At 24.6% G+C, this 21,580-nt stretch overlaps 6 protein-coding genes across 6 annotated transcripts, besides 1 other annotated feature; 3 read left to right on the top strand and 3 right to left on the bottom strand.

Annotated features, from left to right (window-relative positions):
* Nucleotides 1-104: 104 nt before the first annotated feature.
* Nucleotides 105-1,003, bottom strand: EHI_038980 (uncharacterized protein; the record flags this gene model as incomplete). Its single annotated transcript, XM_651741.1, has 5 exons — nucleotides 105-224; nucleotides 283-480; nucleotides 541-686; nucleotides 738-816; nucleotides 866-1,003. 5 exons carry the CDS (start codon nucleotides 1,001-1,003, stop codon nucleotides 105-107), a joined length of 681 nt encoding a protein of 226 aa, XP_656833.1.
* A 996-nt stretch (nucleotides 1,004-1,999) lies between these two features.
* Nucleotides 2,000-2,546: a repeat region.
* A 181-nt stretch (nucleotides 2,547-2,727) lies between these two features.
* On the bottom strand, nucleotides 2,728-3,450 carry EHI_038970 (uncharacterized protein; the record flags this gene model as incomplete). The annotated part of the gene is made up of 1 exon (XM_001913593.1): nucleotides 2,728-3,450. One exon carries the CDS (start codon nucleotides 3,448-3,450, stop codon nucleotides 2,728-2,730), a length of 723 nt encoding a protein of 240 aa, XP_001913628.1.
* Nucleotides 3,451-5,874: 2,424 nt separating this feature from the next.
* On the bottom strand, nucleotides 5,875-7,452 carry EHI_038960 (uncharacterized protein; the record flags this gene model as incomplete). Its single annotated transcript, XM_651792.2, has 1 exon — nucleotides 5,875-7,452. The coding sequence occupies one exon, from the start codon at nucleotides 7,450-7,452 to the stop codon at nucleotides 5,875-5,877; it is 1,578 nt and encodes a 525-aa protein (XP_656884.2).
* Nucleotides 7,453-8,457: 1,005 nt separating this feature from the next.
* EHI_038950 (uncharacterized protein) lies at nucleotides 8,458-9,101 on the top strand (the record flags this gene model as incomplete). Its single annotated transcript, XM_651791.1, has 2 exons — nucleotides 8,458-8,729; nucleotides 8,786-9,101. 2 exons carry the CDS (start codon nucleotides 8,458-8,460, stop codon nucleotides 9,099-9,101), a joined length of 588 nt encoding a protein of 195 aa, XP_656883.1.
* A 165-nt stretch (nucleotides 9,102-9,266) lies between these two features.
* EHI_038940 (Sec7 domain protein) lies at nucleotides 9,267-14,299 on the top strand (the record flags this gene model as incomplete). The annotated part of the gene is made up of 2 exons (XM_651790.1): nucleotides 9,267-9,752; nucleotides 9,803-14,299. The coding sequence occupies 2 exons, from the start codon at nucleotides 9,267-9,269 to the stop codon at nucleotides 14,297-14,299; spliced, it is 4,983 nt and encodes a 1,660-aa protein (XP_656882.1).
* A 181-nt stretch (nucleotides 14,300-14,480) lies between these two features.
* On the top strand, nucleotides 14,481-21,575 carry EHI_038930 (uncharacterized protein; the record flags this gene model as incomplete). Its single annotated transcript, XM_651789.1, has 1 exon — nucleotides 14,481-21,575. The coding sequence occupies one exon, from the start codon at nucleotides 14,481-14,483 to the stop codon at nucleotides 21,573-21,575; it is 7,095 nt and encodes a 2,364-aa protein (XP_656881.1).
* Between the last annotated feature and the right edge of the window lie 5 nt (nucleotides 21,576-21,580).

The raw sequence follows: 21,580 nt of genomic DNA, 5'->3' as shown, positions 1-21,580 counted from the left end.
TCTTTTTTTGTTTTTAATAATTTTTGAATCAATCGAACATAATTTTGAAATAATTATAAAAAGAAATAACATGTTAATTAAAAATAATAGTTGATACATAACTTTTATTCCTTTTCATCATCTTCAATTTGTTTCATTTCATACTCTGGAGTCCCTTGACGTTTTTTTGGAACATAAGGTTTTGTTATAAGAATATATTGACAACCAATAATAGGATTTAATACCTAAAAAGTTAATTTATAAAATGTATTTCTGTTTTTTAAATGAATAAAAAAAACAAACAAAGCTAAGAAATAATACAAATTCTAATATCATTGGAATAATAAATGGGGTATATTTACATTTTATAGAAATATTTTTATTTTTAAAAGATGAAGAAATTATATCTGTACAATAGTTATACCCTCGTTTTACTTCATATATTTGCCAACATATTATTGCAATAAACAAAATTGCTGTTATACCTCCAAATATAAATAACTACTTATTACTTCTTTTTTTTGTTACTAAAACGTTATTACTTTAAATAATGAAACAAACCCCAAATGAATATGATGCCCTTCGAAAAACTAGACCTGCAACAACTATTGAAATAACTACTCCTAAAGAGAGAAATAATGTTAAATATACTAAGTATGAAAGTGCTGGTTCAAATCCACATTGAAATGTATGATCATTATTATTTACTAAATTTAATTAATTTTTATTTCCTTAGTTGTAAAGAAATAATAACAAACCAATTGTAAATTGAAAAGTTTTAAATCCATCCTGATTACTATAACCACATACCTTTGTTTTTTCTGACTCCCCTAAAATCTGTTTTATAAGTAAATAAAAATATAAACCCCTTAATTACGATACAAACATTGATTTTTAATACATCATCATATTGGTCATTTAGCATTACAAATGTATATAATACAATACATGCTATTATTACTAATGCAATAAAGATATAAAACCCAATTGTAAATAATGTACAACATCCTTGTTTTTTATTCATTATTATTAAAACAATTAAATAATAATACAAGTTCCATTCTTAACTGATTATAACTGGTTTTCCATCAATAAAATACTAAAAAAAGAGAATTTTAAAAGAAGAAATTTAAAAAAAAGGTTTTTTCCTTTTTTATTGTTTTAATAATTTGTGTGAGTTTAAAAAATTAATTAAGTAATAAGTTTCTTTTTTATTTTATTGTATGAAATTGTTCTTTTTTGTTTTTTAGTATTTCTATTATAATAATTTATTTCAATAGTTTAAGTTTATTTTCTTAAATAAATTATCTTTTTCTGAGTTTAAGAATATTTATTCATTAATTTATTGAAAAATTCATTAAAGTATCTTGTTATTTTGTTGTGAGATAGTTGTAGTAATTAATATGATTAAAAAAATATAGCGTTTATTTTATAGATATATTTTAATGTTTTAAATAATATGTTGAAGATGTTAAAAAAGAATTTTTTTTTTATTTAAGAAAAACCAGTAAAATTAATATAATTTACTACTTATTATAAAAAAAAAGTATCGTCAAAAGGAGATAAATGAAATTTGTAAATTATTACCAAAACTTAACATATTAAATTACAACAAATCAATACAAAGTGAAACTTTAAAGAAGAGTGAGTAGAAAAAGAAGAAAATAATATTTCTTTATTATAGAATATTAATTGATTTAGTTCACTTTATTAATAAAAGTTGTATTACTTCTTTATTTTGATAAGAATAAAACGACATGTATTATTAAAATAGAATTTCAATAGAAATAAGTCTAAGCCAAAAAGAAAATAGTACTTTTATTTTTTATTTAGTTTCTTATATTAAATAAAAATGATACAAAAAAAAAGACATTGATTAGAGTCAATATAAAGAGTATTATATTTTAGTGTTAATATCATTTTTTTTATTACTTAGAAAAAAAGATATAAAAGGTTATAAATCCAATGAACATTTTTCATTGGAAAATAAAAAAAAACTTTTAACAACACATTCTTTTAAATAAAAATTAGTTAATTAAGTATTAATAGAATTTTCATCTATTCTTCCTAGCTCAGGGGAGACTAATCCCATCCCTGAGCTTATTAAAAAAGAGTAATCTCTTTGTTGAACCTATCATTTAGGTTTGTCTTGCAAAATGAGGAAAGCACTTCTTTGCTTTATTTTTCCTATTAAGGTTTTTTCAAACTTCTTCTGCTTATTTCTTCTTTTTAAGCCTTTGTTTGTTTTCTGCCTTAATTTTAAGGAATTTCATTTTTCTTATTTTATGAATGGAAGAAGGAATCATTTTATTACTACTGTATTACTTTGACTAATCTTCTTTTTAGTCTTACTTTGACTAATCTTCTTTTAGTCATACCCACACTTCAGTAGATTCTTATATTACATCCATGTAATATTCTACTGTATTCTCTTGCTGCACCCTTTGCAGCTTCCCTAATACATTCCTAATTCAAAGGCACCGTCATAACCAGATAATAACTGGGAGAGTCGAAGAATGAATTTGTACTAGGGTTTGTGTGTGGTGTTTCAGACGTGCCACCTTCGATCTCCACACAACACATTCTTTTAAAAAATAAAGAAAAAAATATTTAAAAATATCTTTTCTACAAAATAATTGTAGTTGCTTTTTTCTTTTTAATTTTTGAAATCTTTTATATGACTTTTCTAACAAAAACAAATTGAATTGAATGTTTTTTATTTCTATTATTCTGAACATTTCAATTTATTTATTCTGAGAGAGTAACTTGTAAATAGTTTGAGGGACATTCTTTTGTTTGAGTACCACTTGATCCATTATTATGAATCATTTCTAATGTAGATTCATCACAAAGGATATGATCATCTAAAGCAAGGTCATTTGAAGTAAGTATAATGTCATTAACAGAATGAACATTTTTCCATTTATTTACAAATTCTTCAATATCATTCGTCCAATTTATTTTTTGAATTGATTGTTGAGTTTTAAGACAATATTTACTTGTATTTTTTAATATTTCTATATCAAGATCATTTCCTAAAGTAAACATATTAATCAACAATTCATTCCATTCTGATGCAATACCTTCAATTTGATTTAACATACATTTCATTTCTTTACCATAAACATTTTCTCTAATTTTATTAGTAATTATAACACAATTCTTTAGATTAGTATTATATTTTTTAATGTCTTCAACTATTTGGTCTTGTTTACAATTCATCTTTTGATAAGTCTTTCCACTTTTTCCTTTTTTTTCTTCTTTAAGCTTTTTTAATTGGTTTAATGCTTTTTGTTTGTTTTCTTTAATTCTTTCAACAGTACTAACCATATCATTATGCTGTTTAATTCTTCTATTAATTTCATTTGTAATTACACTCATTTTAGTTTCTAATTGTTGGGCACTAGTTTTAGTAGCTTGGACAATATTCTTTTCTATAAATTGTGCAGCATTTAAATGACATTCTGCCATAATTTTATTCTGAGAAATAAATTTGTCAATAAACTCTTTCATAGTACTAAATATTAGTTAGTAAATGAAATAAATCTGACAATATTTGTTGCTTATTTTAAAATAATTTAATAAAAATAATAAAACAAACGAAGACATATTATCTTTTGGACTATAACGTTGAAATACTCTTTTTAAAGGCACTTTAGTTAAGTTTAATAATCGAGATCCATATTCTGTTTCAATTGATGCTTTTTCACTAAAAAAGGAAATACATCCAGCAGTTAGAGAAGAAAAAGAATCTAAATAAGTATTAACAGCAGGAAATTCAAACTATTATGTAAATCTTTTAGAATAAAATTAATATAAAGAATCAAACAACCAAATCTTGCATTGTAATTTATTAAATAAAAAGATTTCTTTTTATAAAATGAAGAGAGAAGATTGATAGTAATTTTTACTATCGACAGGCTGTTTTATTCTTTTTTTGAATTTTTTATTTTTATTTTCCTGATTTTATACTGTTCTAATTCTATTCATTTCTCTCTTTCTTTTTTGGTTCATTTTTTTTTTTGTAGAATTAACCAGATCATCAAATTTTTATTTAGAAACATTGGATGTTTTTAGATTTTTTATTCTCTTTTCATTAACACGATTGGGTTATTTTTTAGTTTTAATAGCTAACTTATTTTCCTATTTATTCTTCTTCCTGTATTTCATTTTCTTTAAATAAAACTTTTATTTATCAAAAACAAGACTGTATGTACAAAATAATTATTGTGTTATTTTTTAATTTCTTTTTTATAAATAACTTGTTTAATAATAACATTTCACATTCTTTGTTTGTTATTTATTTCAATGTAAAATGTTTTAACATTATAGAAGTACCTTCATACATTTTTATTCTTTTGAATATTTTTCTTCTTTCTAACATTTTCAATCAACTTATGTTTGTTATTTGAATAGCTTTATTCTTGATAGTCACTATATTCAATTCATATTCTTCATTGGGTTTCATTTTTTTTTTCTTTCATTAGTATGTATTAATAAATCGTCAGTTTATTAGTTAAGGCAAGTTATACTTTCAATACCTTTTGAATATTAAAAATCTATTCTCTAAAGTTTTTAAAATAAAACATTAGTTGAAAAATATATTTTATGTTTATTGTATTTTTTTCTTTTCAATTATGTATTTTATCATATTTATATTATTTCATGACTCTACTTCAATATATTTAATGAAAACAATTCAAAATTCAATATATACAATTAACAAAAGAATATGATTATAGAAATTATAAATAAGTCATTTAGTTTGTAATGATGGAATGACACGAAAAGAAAGCCAGAAGATATGAAATTCAAATAACATAATAAAAAGATAATTCAATCAAATAATAAGATAATAAAAGAAGAAGTAATGTATAATGATATATGAGAATATAGCAAAAGAAAAAAAAAGAAATGACGTATGAGTAAATAATAATCACTATAAATAATTATGAATAGAAATATGAAATAAAGGAAGTAAAGAAAACCAAACAAATAATATAATAAATAATTGAGTTAAAAAAGTCTTCAATAACAAAAAGTAGTTGTAATAATGATGATACAGATAATAAACAATGATGTTATAACAAGAAACAGATAATAAGTCTCTAATTGAAATGGATAATAGATAAAAATAACAAAATGAAAATATTAATCCAAGAATAAAGAGAGTAATAGAAATAAGAAATGAATATTCATAAAGAATAAAGAAAAAAAAAGACTAAAAGAGAAGGAAGAAGAAGATAAAAGAAATTATAAGAGAAAAAGTGATAATATAAGAAATGAATAAAAATCAAGAGAAATAGCAAACATATAAAGAATGAATATACTGATGTATTAGTTTAATGTAGAATAAGTGTTGAAGGTAACAATTCGATTTAAATATTAATTACAAGAATTACATTAATAACTTAATTCAGAAAAATTGATATACCAAATAATGAAAAATGCCAAATAATTGAAATATTATACAAAGAAAATAATATCTACTATGTATATTATTGTACACAGAATAATTAAAAAAGATACAAATTGATCGAAATACATATTGAAGTGAAGAAGTAATAAATTTTATATTCAGGAAATGATATAAAGAAATGCAAAATATAATTTTACAACATCTACTTCATTGCATAACATCAGAAAAAACTGTTTAATTACATTTCATTATATCAAGTAATTGATGGTATGAAATAATTTTTATTATTATAATATCTTTTACTGTATTTAAAAAAAGACTAAAGAATGTTATAATAAGAAAATAAAAAAAATGATTTATTGATTTTTATTAAGTAAAGCTCATTGCATTTAACAAAGTTAGTTATTTATCAATTTCATAACTTCAATTGAATAAGTCTCACGTAAAACATTAAAAATAAAAGAAATTGTTTAATTTTATTGTCTTTCTGTCAATAGGTAAGCTATGTCTATTACTTTTTGTGAAATTGGTTCTTTAATGAAAAAAGAATTACTTTGGAACATTGGAGAATAAAGTTTAGAGTTGAATGGATATTTAGTGATGGTCAACTGATTAGATATTGAAAAAAGTGGAGTAATCAAAATAAATCCTGGTGTGTCGAATGATATAACTGGTTCAGAAGGAGTTATTTCAAAGTTATTATATGATGGTTTTTGGAAATAACGAGTAATAGAATTTTTTGAATAGTTTTGAGCGTTTTGTTTGTCAATTTCATTTAGGTCATATTCAAAGAAGGATATTGTATTTTCATAAGCATAAAATCCAACGATGTTATTCTCAGTTTGAACATAAAAATCAAGTTGAGAATGAAGATATGGTGGTTTAGTTTTATAAAACTCTTTAATTCTTTTATAATCATTTCTAATATCAGTTACTTTAAACCTATTTTCAAGAATAGTTTTTAATACTTTATTGTTTGAAGGTACAGGCATAGATATTTTATCAATAGTATTTACAGTACTACTCTTAAGAGACTTATTATAAATTATAATTCGTATAATATTCCATTTACTTTCTCCAATAAAATCCAAAATCTCACCTTTAAATTCTGTATCGATTTTTGTATCATTTAATTCAATAAGAGAATTTGATGTTCTGTCACAAAAGTTAATTTGATTATTATTGATAAAAAGGAATGAGCTTTTGTTACATTCTTTCCAAATACCATCTTCATTAAAAAGTAACAATGTATTATTTTTTGGAGGACGTGCAAAAGATATATTCGATTTTTTAGAATAAATAGAAATTAATTTTCCTTCATCACTGATTAGAGTAACAACTGTTTGTTGTTCTACTTGAGGAAGAATAATTTTATCTAACTTGTTTTTGTCTAATTGTTCACTATCGAATGATACAGATAATTCACCACATCCAAGATGCTCTTCAATCAATTTTTTGTGTTTATTAACTTTCTCATTTATATAATCATTTAACATTGAATTATACATTTTTTTCTTTATTACTTGACCATTTGATTTTAAATTAGATTCTGACATATCTTCAACGCATTTATTCTTCATAAGTTCTTCTTCTATACTGTTTTTAAAATCTAAATAGTCTGCTGTAATCATTTCATTTGTTACTTGAGAATTTAGTGAAGAGTTAATGAAGTGATAATCAGAATTTTCCTTATAAACAACTTTTTTTGCAATTTTCTTCTTGTCATTTTCTAATAAATCTTTTTCTATCATTTCCTTTATAATTTGAATAAATTGATCATCATTAAAATTTTGAATAATAACTTCTATAAAATTTTCTCTTGTTAAACAATTAATCCAAGTTACATAACCATAAAAGTCATCATCAATACTATAACTTTTTTGTTCAGGTTCTTGAAATAAAAATTTGTTATTTTCTATTAATTGTGAAATATTAACATCGTTTTCTATTGCAGTTTTGACTAAGTCTATAAGAACTTCTTGGTTATTACATTCAATAGATGAGACAATAACTTCAAAGATACAATGTAAAAGTTTTTTTGTGCTACTATCCATATCGTTTCTAACTAAAAATTTTTAAAAAGATTTAACATCATTAAAACCCTTAAAAATAGTTATATACTTTTTTAATTTTTAAAAATCTTTTTCAGTTCAAAAGAAATAATAAACTATGATAAAAATATTTAAAAATGAAATAATAGGCAAATTCTATTTTTATAATAATTTTAGTTTGTTGTTTTAACTATTTATTTGAAACTATTTTAAGTTTCTTTTAATGCAAAACAATGTTTATGAATTATCAATAACTAAATGATGTTTTCTAATAATATTCTATAAGTCATGTTAAACTTTTTAACGTCTTGTCTGTTCATAACTCATAGTCACTTCAACACATAAAATTGAATTTTAATAATAAATACTTTACTATAAATTATATTAATGTTTTTAAACAAATAACTATTAAAAATGTTTTAAATATTTCAAATCAATAATAAATGTATTAAATTATCATTTCTATCATTTAAATAGATGAAGGGTGTTGTCAATAATCAATTGGAGAATAAATATTACCTTGATTTAGTTAGTTTGATAAATAGAATTGAACACATTAATTTCTCCCTTCTTTCTTATGAAGAAAAAAACACATAAAATAAGAAATATATTATTAATACAAATGAAATATATAATAATTAATAACAATCAAAACAGAAAATGATGATATATTAGTTAATCAATAAAGAAATGAATGTAATGAACAAAGAAATAATAAAATTGAGAAGAAAGATATTTTAATAAAGACAATTGTTTTTATTAGTACCCATAGAATAAGGAAGAATAACTCTGTTAATACATAATTAACTGGTTTTTACGTGTTAAATATAACAATTATAAAATATTTTTAAAATAACACAAATTTATTATTTTTTGTTTTAATCATAATAACATTTTTTTTTCAAAAACATGATAATTTTGTGAATTATCACAAAAAATTAAAAACATAAAATAAGTAAAAAAATCTTAAAAGACAAATTTTTAAAATAAAAACTTAAAAACGAGCGAATGTCTAACTCTCCAAATATCCCACCATTAAAATCTGATTTTATGACAAAACTTAAACAAATTATTGTTGCAATACCGAACAGTGAACTTATAATGAAAGGAAGGTATAAGGAAGTTTTTGAAACACAAAGTTTTGAAGAGTTTTTACTTAAAATGGTTTCAGCAGCACGTGAATTTATGGGTTCAACTACGATTGATAACGAAACTAAATTTAATTTATTCTTCTCTTATCATTATTACGTTGATTTACTCTGTGAATCAATGGCAGATAAGTTTGTATAAATATCATAAAAGTCGTTATAAAAAAGTGTATATTCAATTAAAATAGGTCAGTCTCTTTTAATCAAATGAATTTATTGGCTCAAATGAAAGAACCATTACCTTCAACAAATTCTCCAAGGAGTGAAAATGAACCACCAGGATTACCTGTAGCTTCTCAAAATGATAATATAGACCAAACACCTGACATTGTTCCTAATCATTCACTTCTTCTTGAAAAATTATCTTCAGCAACTGAACAACAATTGGAAAAAATATTAGAAATTGTAGCACCTCAAAACACTGATTGGTGTATAGGAATGGATCTATCTACAATGTCAGTTGATGTAATAGAACAAATTTCATCGATACTTTTACAACAATAATAAAAGAATGTGTATTTAACAACTGGTTTATACTCTAGTGCTAACCCATTTATTTTAATACATACTTTATTAATAAAAATGCTATTATTATAATAAACTGATATTTATATTTTGTGTTTTTTCTAAACTCTTCTCATCTTGTAATTCAATTTTTTTGTTATTGGTATGTCAGACAAAAAGAAAGAAATTGCACAAAACATTAAAGATATCAAAGACATTATCAAACAAAAATTAGAGACAATGGTTGGTTTAATTGATAAAAAACAGGTTGAGTTTATTGACTCGTTGAAAAAAAATATTCAATCATGGAAAAGTGATGAAGATATTTTCATTCAAGACAATCAAAATGTTATTGAAAATTGTATAAGAACTGGGGTTATTTATTATTTTGGAATAAAACAAATTGACCGACTTGCTAATTGCATTGTTAGTTTAATTAAGGAACAATACCTTACCGTTGAAACATGTCAAAAAATATTAACAATGTTATATAATAATATTATTATTGAAATTATTTCAAGTCATAAATCAATTTTGATTCTTTCTGCTAGAATCATTCATGCAACTATACCTTTTAAATTAGAAACAAAATATGTTATTGAAAATATTAAGTTATTGATTGACTTTTATTCGTTATCAACTCCTAATTATGTTTGTTTTTGTTTATATATTTTAGTATTATGTATTAATTAGTTTAATAGCCAACTGAACATTCTTTGAATAATATTATACAAGGTTATATTACCTCTTTATTTAAGTCGTATAGTGTTGAAACAAACTTACCTAATGGATGTGAGCCAAAACCATTACAAGCAATATCCCCTTTATTTATATCTTCACAATATACAACATCTAATAGAAATGGTAATTTTAACACTAAACCACTTTCAGTCTCACCTATGGAAACTTCTACTCCTTTTGATGAAAGTGATAACTCACAACAATATCATGAAGATGAATTACAACAACCAGTAGATGAAAAACCAATAGAAGAACAAACCATACAAACATTAGAATCACCAAATACGTTAACAAAATCAAATGAAGATGAATCTTTTGATGAATTTATTCAAAGTAGTGAAGAAATAAAGAAAGAAGAAGTTAAAGAAATTATTAATGAAGATAACCAAATTAATCCAGAACAGATTAAAGTTGAAAATGAAATCAATGAATTAAAAAAACTGATTGACGATGAAGATAAAAAAGATGATTTATATGAAAAACAATTACCTCCTCATTATGCTATTTTGAGTGTTTTAACTAAGATTTCACTTATTGACCATGCAAAAAGATTTGTAATATCAGACACATTACTAAAAGGTAATTATAAGCAAATGACAGGTAAAAGACCAATGACATTAACAATGCAAAGAATAGTATTAGACTTGATAGAATTTTGGTTGTCCCAATGTCCAAGTGAATTTTGTCCTAATTCTATTAAGGGATGGAAACAGGATTTATGTAAATGTATTGCACATAATACATTTTCAAATGAAGAGCCTATTTTCATAACATCTGTTAAAATATTTAGTTTAATTATTCATCGTTTTAGAATGTATTTTAAAAAAGAAATAGAAATTATTACTAAACATATATATTTCTTCTTTATTAAATCTCCATTACCTTTCATTAGTCATAAATTATTCCTTGTAAATGAAATGCAAAAATTAGCAACTCAACCACAAATTATTATTGATTTATTTACTAACTATGATTGTATGACATTTGGAATGAATTTATTTGAAGAATTTATGTCATTAATTTCTTTTATTCTTTCTTCTCAATTCAAAATGGAAACGCCTGACGAATTATCATCAAAAATTATTGAGATTAGAAGAGCAGCATATAAAATTATTCAAAGTGTTATTGAATCTATTCAAATGCAAATACAATCAATGCAGAAACTAGAAGAAAAAGGAATAGTAGAAATTATTAATTCAGTTCCAGTTCAATCACATTGTCAAGAGGGAATTGAATTACTTAAGCAAAGAAAAAGAAAGGTTGATGTTATTTATGCGAAACAATTATTTAAGAATAAACCAAATGATGGAGTAGCATATATGATTAAAACAGACTTATGTTCTAATAGTCCTGATTCAATTGCTCAATTTCTTATGAGATTAGAGGGTATTGACAAAACAGCACTAGGAAAATATCTTACTTCAAATAAAGATTTAAATAAAGAGGTTTTTAAAGAATATATGAAATTGATTGATTTTACAGGACTTAATATTGATGAAGCATTAAGGACAATGTTTAATTTATTTGTTATGCCAGGAGAAGGTCAGGTAGTTGATCGAGTTATTGAAATGTTTTCGATAAGATATGCCGAGTGTATGAATGAAAAAATTAATGAATTAAATATTACGTCAAATCAAATTTATTTCTTAGCAACAACAATTATCTTTTTATCTACAGAAACACACAATGCTAATGTTAAAACAAGGACAATGGATACTTATGAAAAATTTAAAGGGATGGTTGAACAATTTAACTTTACTCTACCTGACGACTATCTTCAACCTTTATATCAAAGTGTAACACAAAATGCATTTTTGATTCCTGAACACCAAAATGAAGAAAAGAGTAATGAAAAATTATTAATTGCTATGGTTAAGGCAAATCCAATAAAAAGAGAAGAAGTATTAGCTGTGTCGAGTGGTTTTGAAAAAGTAATTAATGATATCTCTTTATCAAAAGAAGTTGCCCCTATTTCTATTGTTAATAAAGATATTCTAAAATCACTTGTTGAGACTCTAATTCCACTAGCATTAAAAACTTTAAAAATTGCTTTTGAAGAATATAAAACCGTACATGATGTAATTAAAAATATGAACATATTGATAAGTATTTCAGCAAATTTAGAGCTTGATACATCAATAACATTAATTATTAAGATGCTCTGTGAGTGGGGGTTATTTTATCACCCCAATAATAAGAATCAAGGAAATATAGAAATGACAAAAGTTGTAATTGACTTAGCAATGGAAAGGAAGGAAAAAATTGGGGAAGGATGGAAATATATATTTACATTATTATCAAGAATAGAACAAGTGTTATTAACTGAGCAAGTTGCTCTTTCACCATTAGTAAATGTTCCTAAAAATACAAGGAAATTGTTTTTTATGAATGTACAACATCGTTTATATCAGCCTAAAGAAAATAAAGTACCAGTTATATCATTAACAGAAATTAATTCAAAGAAGAAAGAATTAAAAAAATGGATTGATAAAGCAAAAGAGATTTTTAAACAATTAATAAATTGTGAAGAAGATGAAATTACAACTATTTATCAATGTTTATGTGAAGCAGGAATTGAAGAATTAAATTATTTAACACCATCAATGTTTTTAATGAAGAAAATGGGTTATATAACATACGAAAGAAAGGTTAAGAACAATAAAGAATTTAATATTCAGACTGTTAATATTATTAAAGAATTTTTACTTCAATGTGGACTTCATCCACATGAAAATGTAGCTAAAGAAGCCATTAAAATGATATTTAGTTTTAATGAAAATAATGTTTTTGGAGAATCATCAGAATTATTAAAGGAAATAGTTATTATTATGTGTGACTCACCACTAAATAGTTGTCGAATAACAATACTTGATATGTTAAAAGAATGTGTTGATAAAAACTCTTCATTCATTCAAATGTGTTGGAAAGAAATATTTGAAATATTATATATTGCTTCATTAGATGAAGATATTGCTGTAATAAAAAGTGGATATATGTTATTAAAATATGTTAATGAAAAGAAAATACAATTTGATAGAAAATATGATTATTATTATCTTAAAACAATGGTTCGATATTCTCTTGTTACTGACCGTTATTTAACTCAAGAAAAGTCAAGTCATCCATTTATTCTTGCATCAATACAATCAATTTTAAAAAATCGTATTCCTGAAGGTGTTGACTTATCCTTTGGAAGTAGTTATAATGAGTTATTTTTTAATGTATTAGTATCATATGCCCATGCAACATCAAGTCAATATATTGAAGTTGCATCAGTTTCTTTACAAACAATTAATCATATTATTGATGATTATATGGATAAACTTACTTTTGAAGATTGGTATTATATTTTTCATAGAGTATATTTTAAAATATTGGAGTCTATTGGATATTACCATTGTAAAGTTATTACAATTAATAATAATAATAAAAGTTGTGAATGGTTAACATCAGTAGCATTAAATTTAATGTTACAAATGTCTGGTTTAATTTCTCAGCATCCTGATAAACTTGGTTATTTTATTTGTGATTATATTTACATCATAACAACATTTATTACAAAAGGTACGGAATTTATTACACAAATTGGATTATTATCATTAAAAGATATCATTCCAATTTTTATTGAACATCCACAATATTTAAAAATTTATGAAATGATGAATAATGATATTATCAATTATTTCTTTGATGCAGTTCAATCATTTACTCTTCAACAAGGTTCTGTTATTGATGAAATAGAAAAGAAAGAAAAAGAATTGGATAATAATCAAACAGAAGAAATAATATGTTCTTGCTGCAAAAAACCAGTCCAACAATTTGAATTAGTTGAATGTCCATTTTGTTCTCTTAAATTTTGTTCATTAGAATGTAAAGAAAAAATGAACAATCAACATCAACATAAGATAATTATGAAAACAAATATTGAAGACCAGTTTATTGGTCACAAATTTGAATTAACTCGATTAGACATTCCTTTTATTGCAACTACATTTAAGAAATATATTGATACATTGTATGAATTTGCACCAAAAATAATTCTTTTATCTCAAAAAGAAGATGAAGAGTTATTAAAGTGTTTCTTATTTAATATTGAAAGATTATTAAATATGGTTATTCAAATAAAAACAGATTCTCCATATCTAAAATATATTAATGATGTAACAATTGCTGTTCAAACTATCTTAATATTTTATGCTCAAGAAATATTCAAAATATATCCAAGTGTTATTGTTCATTTATTGGATAAATTCCTTCATTTACCAAGTAATTTCATTCTTCATGTTGTCTTTGATCTGCTCAATACTTGTTCTGATGACTTATTAATGGAAATATATACTACTCACTTATCTTCATTATATAAATTGATTCTATCTGAAGAACAAGACATTCGTAAGTCATTATATAATCTTCTCATGAGAATCAAACTATTAGTAAATGAACCAAAAACAACTTAATTGAATCAACTTCATTCTACTTTTTAACTCTTTACTTTATGATAATCTATGTCAAATTACCAATATAAAATATTAGTTCTTGTGAGATTAGGAAAGAAATATGAAACATTGATAAATAAAAATCTACTTTTCTCTTTTTTTTAAGATTGAAAAAAAGTCAGTTTTCATCTTTGTGTCTGAGATGAATTTATTTAATTTATTTCGTCCTCGCAGCAAAACAATATCTGTCCAACCACCAATTCAACCACCTCAAAAGTCTATAGATGAGATTATTCTTACACGCCTTCTTAATGAATATAAACAAGAACTATCAGATGAAAAATACAATAAAGTAATAACAGAAATTATTCAAATTTATTGTAAAAATCCAAAACAATTTCCTATAATATTGGAATATACTGGAATTATTGAACATTTATTTGAAAATATAAAAATTTATTCCAAGCCAAAACAATTTATTGAAGAAATTATGGTAAAACGGTTTAATGAATTATGCTCTTTTTCTATCCTTACACACACTGTTTCTTCTAAATTTACTAATTTACAAATAGAATGTATTTGTGAGATTGTTTACTCAGTGGTTGATTATGTTATTACCTCTCCTCCTAATATAGTTCTTGACAAAAACCCACTGATTTTTCCTATGTTTGAACATCAAAATCAAATAGCCTCTATTCCAGTAAAAATTACTCCTGTTAAATCTACCCCACAGTCCCAAATTATTAGTTATGCTCTTAGTCTAATTGGTCCATTTTGTTATTTGGAATTACCAGACTTGTTGTTTGTTGATAAAATTCAACCAGAAACCATTGATGCTTTTATTGACCATTATTACAGATATATTCCATTACATATTTCTTCAACACCATCTCCATTAGTAAAAAGAGTTAAAGTTCTTTGTGCAAATTTAGTGGAATCAAAATTAACACCAGAAAAAGTGAACCAACAAATAAATACTTTAATGCGTTTGATTGTTTGTTTAACAAAGACATTTCCTGAATCTCCAGTAGATTTCCCTGGGTTATTTCCTTATGGTCTTTCTGTTCCACCATCACCAGATTGTCTTACATATTATTTTAATGTTATACAAGCAACAAACAACTTTACATTTGTATTACCAATGGTATATTCTTTGAGTTTCTTCATTCAAAAAAATACAGAAGATTATTATTTTATTCTGTTAAGAAAAGTACATTTATATGCACATTCAGTAGGACCAAACATTAGCGTTTTTCAAGAACAGTTAAATACCATTGTTAATGATTCAAATAAAAAACAGTACTCAATCCTTCTAAATGGGTTTATTAGAATTATTGAATGTCTAAGTATTGAAGAACGCAAATACTTTTTTGAATTTATAAAGAAAAATTCAAAAAACATTGATATTATAGAACCAATTATTGATGGATTATCTTCATTACAATTGTCAAGATTTTATATTCAAGAATTTATTCTTGAAAGTGGACTTTCTTATTATATTCGTCAAACAGCAATTAATTCAACTGGAACATTTAGAATTAAAACATTAAAATATTTAGTTCAATTAATGAGAGACAATGATGTTTTAAAATATTTTAAGACAACAGAGCCTAATAATTTCTTTTCTAGTATGATTAGAAGTGTTTCAAATAAAGAAGAATTTGAATTATCAATTGAATTTATGACTTTATTATTATTAGATGATGATACAGAAAAAATAAATCAATCTCTAGGATATATCAAATTATTTAAACTCATTGATGGATTAAATGAATTAGAATATAAAATTCAATTAATGAAATTATGGAAATTAAAAATTGGAATAGGTTCAGAAGATTGTGTTAGAGATTTTATGTGTTATTTAAAGAAATGTTTTTATCAAAAAAATGGGAATAAAGAATTTTTTACTACCTTTTTTGACTCATTTTCATCTCTTAAAGAAAATGTATTTGGAAAAAAGTTATTTGTTGAATTTATGAAAGAAGATAATACTTTTATTCGAATCAAAGAAATTTATTCTATTCTTGGAAATGATATTTTTGTAATATTAAGGAATATTGCTTTAACAACAATGCTCAATATTATTGATGAGCCTACACCATTAATTCTTGTTTTAAAATTGTTATTAAGTCTCAAACTAACTGAAGAATGTAGTGATACACTTATTGGGGATATATTTATTCCACTAATATCACAATGTGAAAATTTAGATGTATTAAGTCATGGAGAAATTCCAGAATTATTAATTCCTTTTGTCATTCAATCAAAGAAAGCAAGTCATGCAGATTTTCTTATTAAAAGTATTATTAGTTATCATTGTAATCATCATGTCCTTGAACAATTAATTAAAAATATTCACCAATGCAAACACATTCAACAAGGTTTAGATTCAATCATCATTTCGTCATTTGAGTTAATCCCCACACCAACATATTTCCTCGATATTAGTCAACATTTAGTAAATAAAATTTCATTTAAACTTCCATTCTATTCTTTAAAACCATTTACTACATGTACTTGGTTTTATATTCATTCATTCCCAGAATATCAAACACCTTCTGTTTCTTTATTCTCTTTTGCTTCTCCACAATATACATTGGGAATACATGCTACTCCTGTTGGAGTTACTATTTATTTCAAAAATTCAAGAGAATTATTACAATTTCCAATAAGAGAAAAAATGTTTCATTCTATTGTTATGACACTACATCAAACAGACAAGAGTAATAAATGTAAAATAGAAATATATTTAGATAGTATTTTCCTTGGATCGGTTGTTGGAGTTGCCACTTTTGAAAACAATACTGAAATGATTGTACAAAGTACAGAACAAGTTCGTTTACGAATTGGTAATATCCTAATATATAGAACTATTCTTGAAGAGGCAGCTGTCCAGAGATTGGTATATTGTGAAAATCCAGACCTTGTTCCAAGTAATGAAAATTGGTTATGTCCAATTGACATTAGAACTCCAAAAGAGTGCAACACTATTCCATTTTCTTTTATGGTAAATGTAAGAACAAAACAGTTAATCACTCAAAAAGAAATAATTCCAATAAATATACCTTGGACACAACCTTTGATAAATTCAAAACAACAAGACATTGGAAGATGTATTCATGGAAAAAAGATGTTAGAATTACTTGGAGGATATGATGTATTATTAATATTAATGGCAGAAATGAAAGATAATGAAAGTGTATTAGCAGCACTAAACATTTTAACAAAATATCTTTCAAAGAATGGAAAAGCATCTTATAACTTCTGTGAAGTTGGAGGACTAAAAATTATGTTTGATATATTAAATGCAAGAGCAACGCTATTTAACGAAATTGGATTGGTTGAAACTTTATTAGAATTTTCTACTGACCACCAGAAAGAAGTGTTTACATCTCCATTACTTGTTGATAAAATTGTATTAAATGTTGATTTTTGGAAGAAAGGAAATGATGATGTTATTAGAATATATTTAGAAAAGGTTGCATTAAGTTTAAAATCACCTCATGTACAATCAACTATTGGAATGTTAGAAGAGTGTAGAGTTTTTGAAAGGTTTTTACAATTTATTGATAGGTCAATTCAAAATAAAAACATTAGGTCTCCTTTCATTGCAGTTATGTCAGGTTTACTTCAGTTATCATCGTGGAGAAGTTATTTACATCAAATAGCTATGATTGTTCAAAGTAATTATTCAACAGAACAAATTATAAGATGTACAGTATTTAATGATAGTACAAATCAAGGAGAATCAGTAGGAAATGTGGCAATTAGAAATCTTATAAATAATATTGATGTATCGAATTCATCAGACACAGAGGGTATGGACACTCCATGCATTGAGTCATTAGTATTAGTGTTACAAATATTATTGACTCGTGCATTAAGTATTGAAGACAAGGATCAAGTCTGTGAATTTTTAACTACTGCATCAAGTATATTACCAATAGGAGTTATATTAGAATTAGTTGCTATTGTAAAAAAGCAATATATTAACGATGTATTAAAATATATGTGTTTAATCTTATCTATTCAACCAATTTATAGTAAATTTATTAGACTTGGTGGATTTGTTAGATTATTCAACTCACTCAGGTCAGTCAAAAGAGTATATAAATATACTTATTCTACAATTAAAATCATTTCTTCATTTCTTCGTACTATATTTTTAATGAATTTTGATAAAGGAAATACAATGGACATTGCATCTGATCCATCATTAGTATTATTATTATGTACTCTAAATGAGATACCAACAGAAATATTAGGAATGATAGTTAAAGAATTTTCAGAAAATTGTATTAAACCTGAAGGAAGAAATTTAGTATCTTGTAAAATGTATAATGAGGTTGTATTTCATTCTATTCTCAATGTTGTTCATAGAAATGATGATGAAAAAATATTAAATGGACTATTATTAATGTATGACTCTGGTATGAATGAGGCTCAAAAACGATCAGTACAACAAGTTGCAACAAAGGTACATCTTCATTATTTATACTTTACATCATTGGTAATGTCAGATAATTTTGAATCAAGATTATTGTGGAGGGTATATGTGTTTATTGCTGATATGCACAAGAAATATGTTGTTACTCAAGGAAGAAGGTCACACAAATTATTCTTTATTAATGCAATTGCACGTATTTGGAAAGAGGTATTACAATATGATTTACCATTATCAATTGAGTCTCAACGATTGATTATTGAGAAATTATCAGTGAGAGATTTTATTGTTCAATTTGAACAACGCCAGGCATTGTTTGAAGAAAAATATAATAATATTAGTGTTGCTGCATATTATGTACCATTATTAAAAACGTTAGGATTAACAACTATTTTATCTACTGAGTTATTAAGAGAGGGAATACAAGGAAATTCAGTTTTAATTGGATTTAATGAATTTACTGAAGAAGTGAAAAATGAATTACATTTATTTGTCAATGAAATATATGGAACTATTGAAAGAAAAGAATACCTTCATCCATATCTTGTACAAATACAACCTACAACCATTCCTAATGATCTTGATTTTATTAAACCTCCACCTCGTTCATTCAAAGCAAAACCAACTAGTCCATCAAGGGTTGCTTGTTTACATTGGTTAAAAATATTTAAAAACTATACATCCCCAAAAGGAATATTAGCTTATCAATTCCCACCCCCAATAAGTGCTATAAAATTAACACCTTTTATAACTCCAAGTTTTGTACATAATTTAGTAGATTATTCTTCACCAAAAATGAGAGACCTTCCAACAACTGAAGAAATTACTCCCGAGATTATAGAAGAGTTAAAAAATTATCTTCAGATTAAAGAAATTGTTCCATACATTCCTCCCATTGCATTAACATGTGGAATAAAATGTAAAAGAATTAAAGAAGAAGAAGAGTGTGAAGGAATGATGCAAATTAAGGAAGAAGCAGATGAAAAAGAGTTAGTTTTTCAATACTCAAAAGTTCTTCATAATGAAAATATTAGTAAAGAAATTATTTTACCTTTAAAAAATGCAATCATCACAAAGAAAATGTACTTGTATCAAGATAATGGATTAGAAATAATAACTGCTGATGGAAGAATTGAATTCTTTATTTTTACAAATAAACAACGTAATAAAATTATAGAAATTACTGGGTGTTCAGAAAGTAAATTGTTAGAGTCAACAAAGATGTGGAGTAAAGGATTAATTAGTAATTTTGAATATCTTGGAATAATCAACAATGAAGCAGGAAGAAGTTATAGAACATTAAGTCAATATCCCATATATCCATGGGTTATTTGTAGTTATGATAGCAAAGATTTCAGATTAAGTGATATTCAGATGTATAGAAATCTCCAACTACCAATTGGAGCACAAAAAGAGACGAATCAAATAGAAGATAATTATTATGAAAAAGAATGTCATTATAATTGTTGTCTGAGTAGTCCATCAACAGTTTTAAGATGTTTATTTAGGCTAAGACCCTATACTGATATGATTTTAAAAGAAATGTCAGGAAGATGTTTAGAAATAGATGGAAGAATGTTTGTCAATGTAGGTTCATTGTTTTTAAGTTCTGTGTTACAATCAAGAATTGAATTATTACCTGAATTCTATTGTTGTCCTGAAGTATTTATGAATTTGAATCATCTTAAAGGAGAAAGTACAACCGTTGGAGATGTTAACTTTCCTCCTTGGGGAGAAACAAGTAGGTTATTCATTCATCATATGAGAGAAGCATTAGAAAGTCAAGAAGTTGGACAAACCATTAACCAATGGATTGATTTAGTGTTTGGAGTTGACCAACAAAACAGAAATAAGTTTAATGTTTATAGTAAGGAATATACAAAAGAATCTGAAGTGGATGAACAAATTAAGGAAGTTATATGGAAAACAATGGGTAATATACCAAATAAAGTATTTATTAAACCACATCCAAAGAAATTAGTTACCCCAAGGTTAGCTTTTAATTTTCATAATCCTCATACAGAATTAATTACTACATTAAAAATAGGATGTTTATTTGCATTTGAAAATAATAAATTTTCAGTATTTACTGAACAATGTTGTACTTTTTCATTAGACAAGGAACTTTATTGTGTAAAATATGAACAAAATAAAGGTATATTTACATTAAGTAAGAATGATCAAATTATTAATAGTTTATATTGCAAGTCATTAGATGTTACTGACTTCAATGTTTTTGATAATGGAAATAAATTAGTTTATGGATGTGAGACTGGAGAATCATTTATTATTAATCAGCCATTTGGAAAAAATCCATTATTTGTTTCACTGTATGGTATCACAGATAAAGTAACTGCAATAACATATTGTATTGATTATCACACAGCAGTCATTGCATCAAGCGATGGATATATTCGATATTTTAATGAAGATGGTAAAATTAGACAAGTCATAAAAACAAATGAAGTTATAAATAAAATGTTATTTAGTGACAAAAATGGTGATTTAATTACTTTATCAATTCAACAAAGTAAAACAATTATTACAGGATATTCTATTAACGCATATAAATTTGCTGAAACTTTAATAAATACTACTATCACGGCTGTAACAATTACTCATTTCATTGATGGATCAATTATGAATGTTTTGGCATTAGGAAGTGATCGAGGAGAATTGATGTTATATGAAGTTGAGAAATTGGAATTATTAGGTTCTTGTTATGGTGGACGTTCATTAAATTCTTCAAAAAATACTTCAAAAGTGCTTTCAGTTCTTTTTGTTGAAAATTATTCAAAACTTTATTTCTTTGTAGAGTGTCTTGATGGAGTTGATGTATTAGAAATAAAATGATTGTT

The sequence above is a fragment of the Entamoeba histolytica genome, genomic scaffold, assembly GCF_000208925.1.
Source record: "Entamoeba histolytica HM-1:IMSS scf_1104750516869 genomic scaffold, whole genome shotgun sequence".
Classification (NCBI taxonomy): Eukaryota; Evosea; order Mastigamoebida; family Endamoebidae; genus Entamoeba; species Entamoeba histolytica.
Note: the sequence above shows the minus strand (reverse complement) of the source record. Positions and strands in the feature narration are given on the sequence as shown.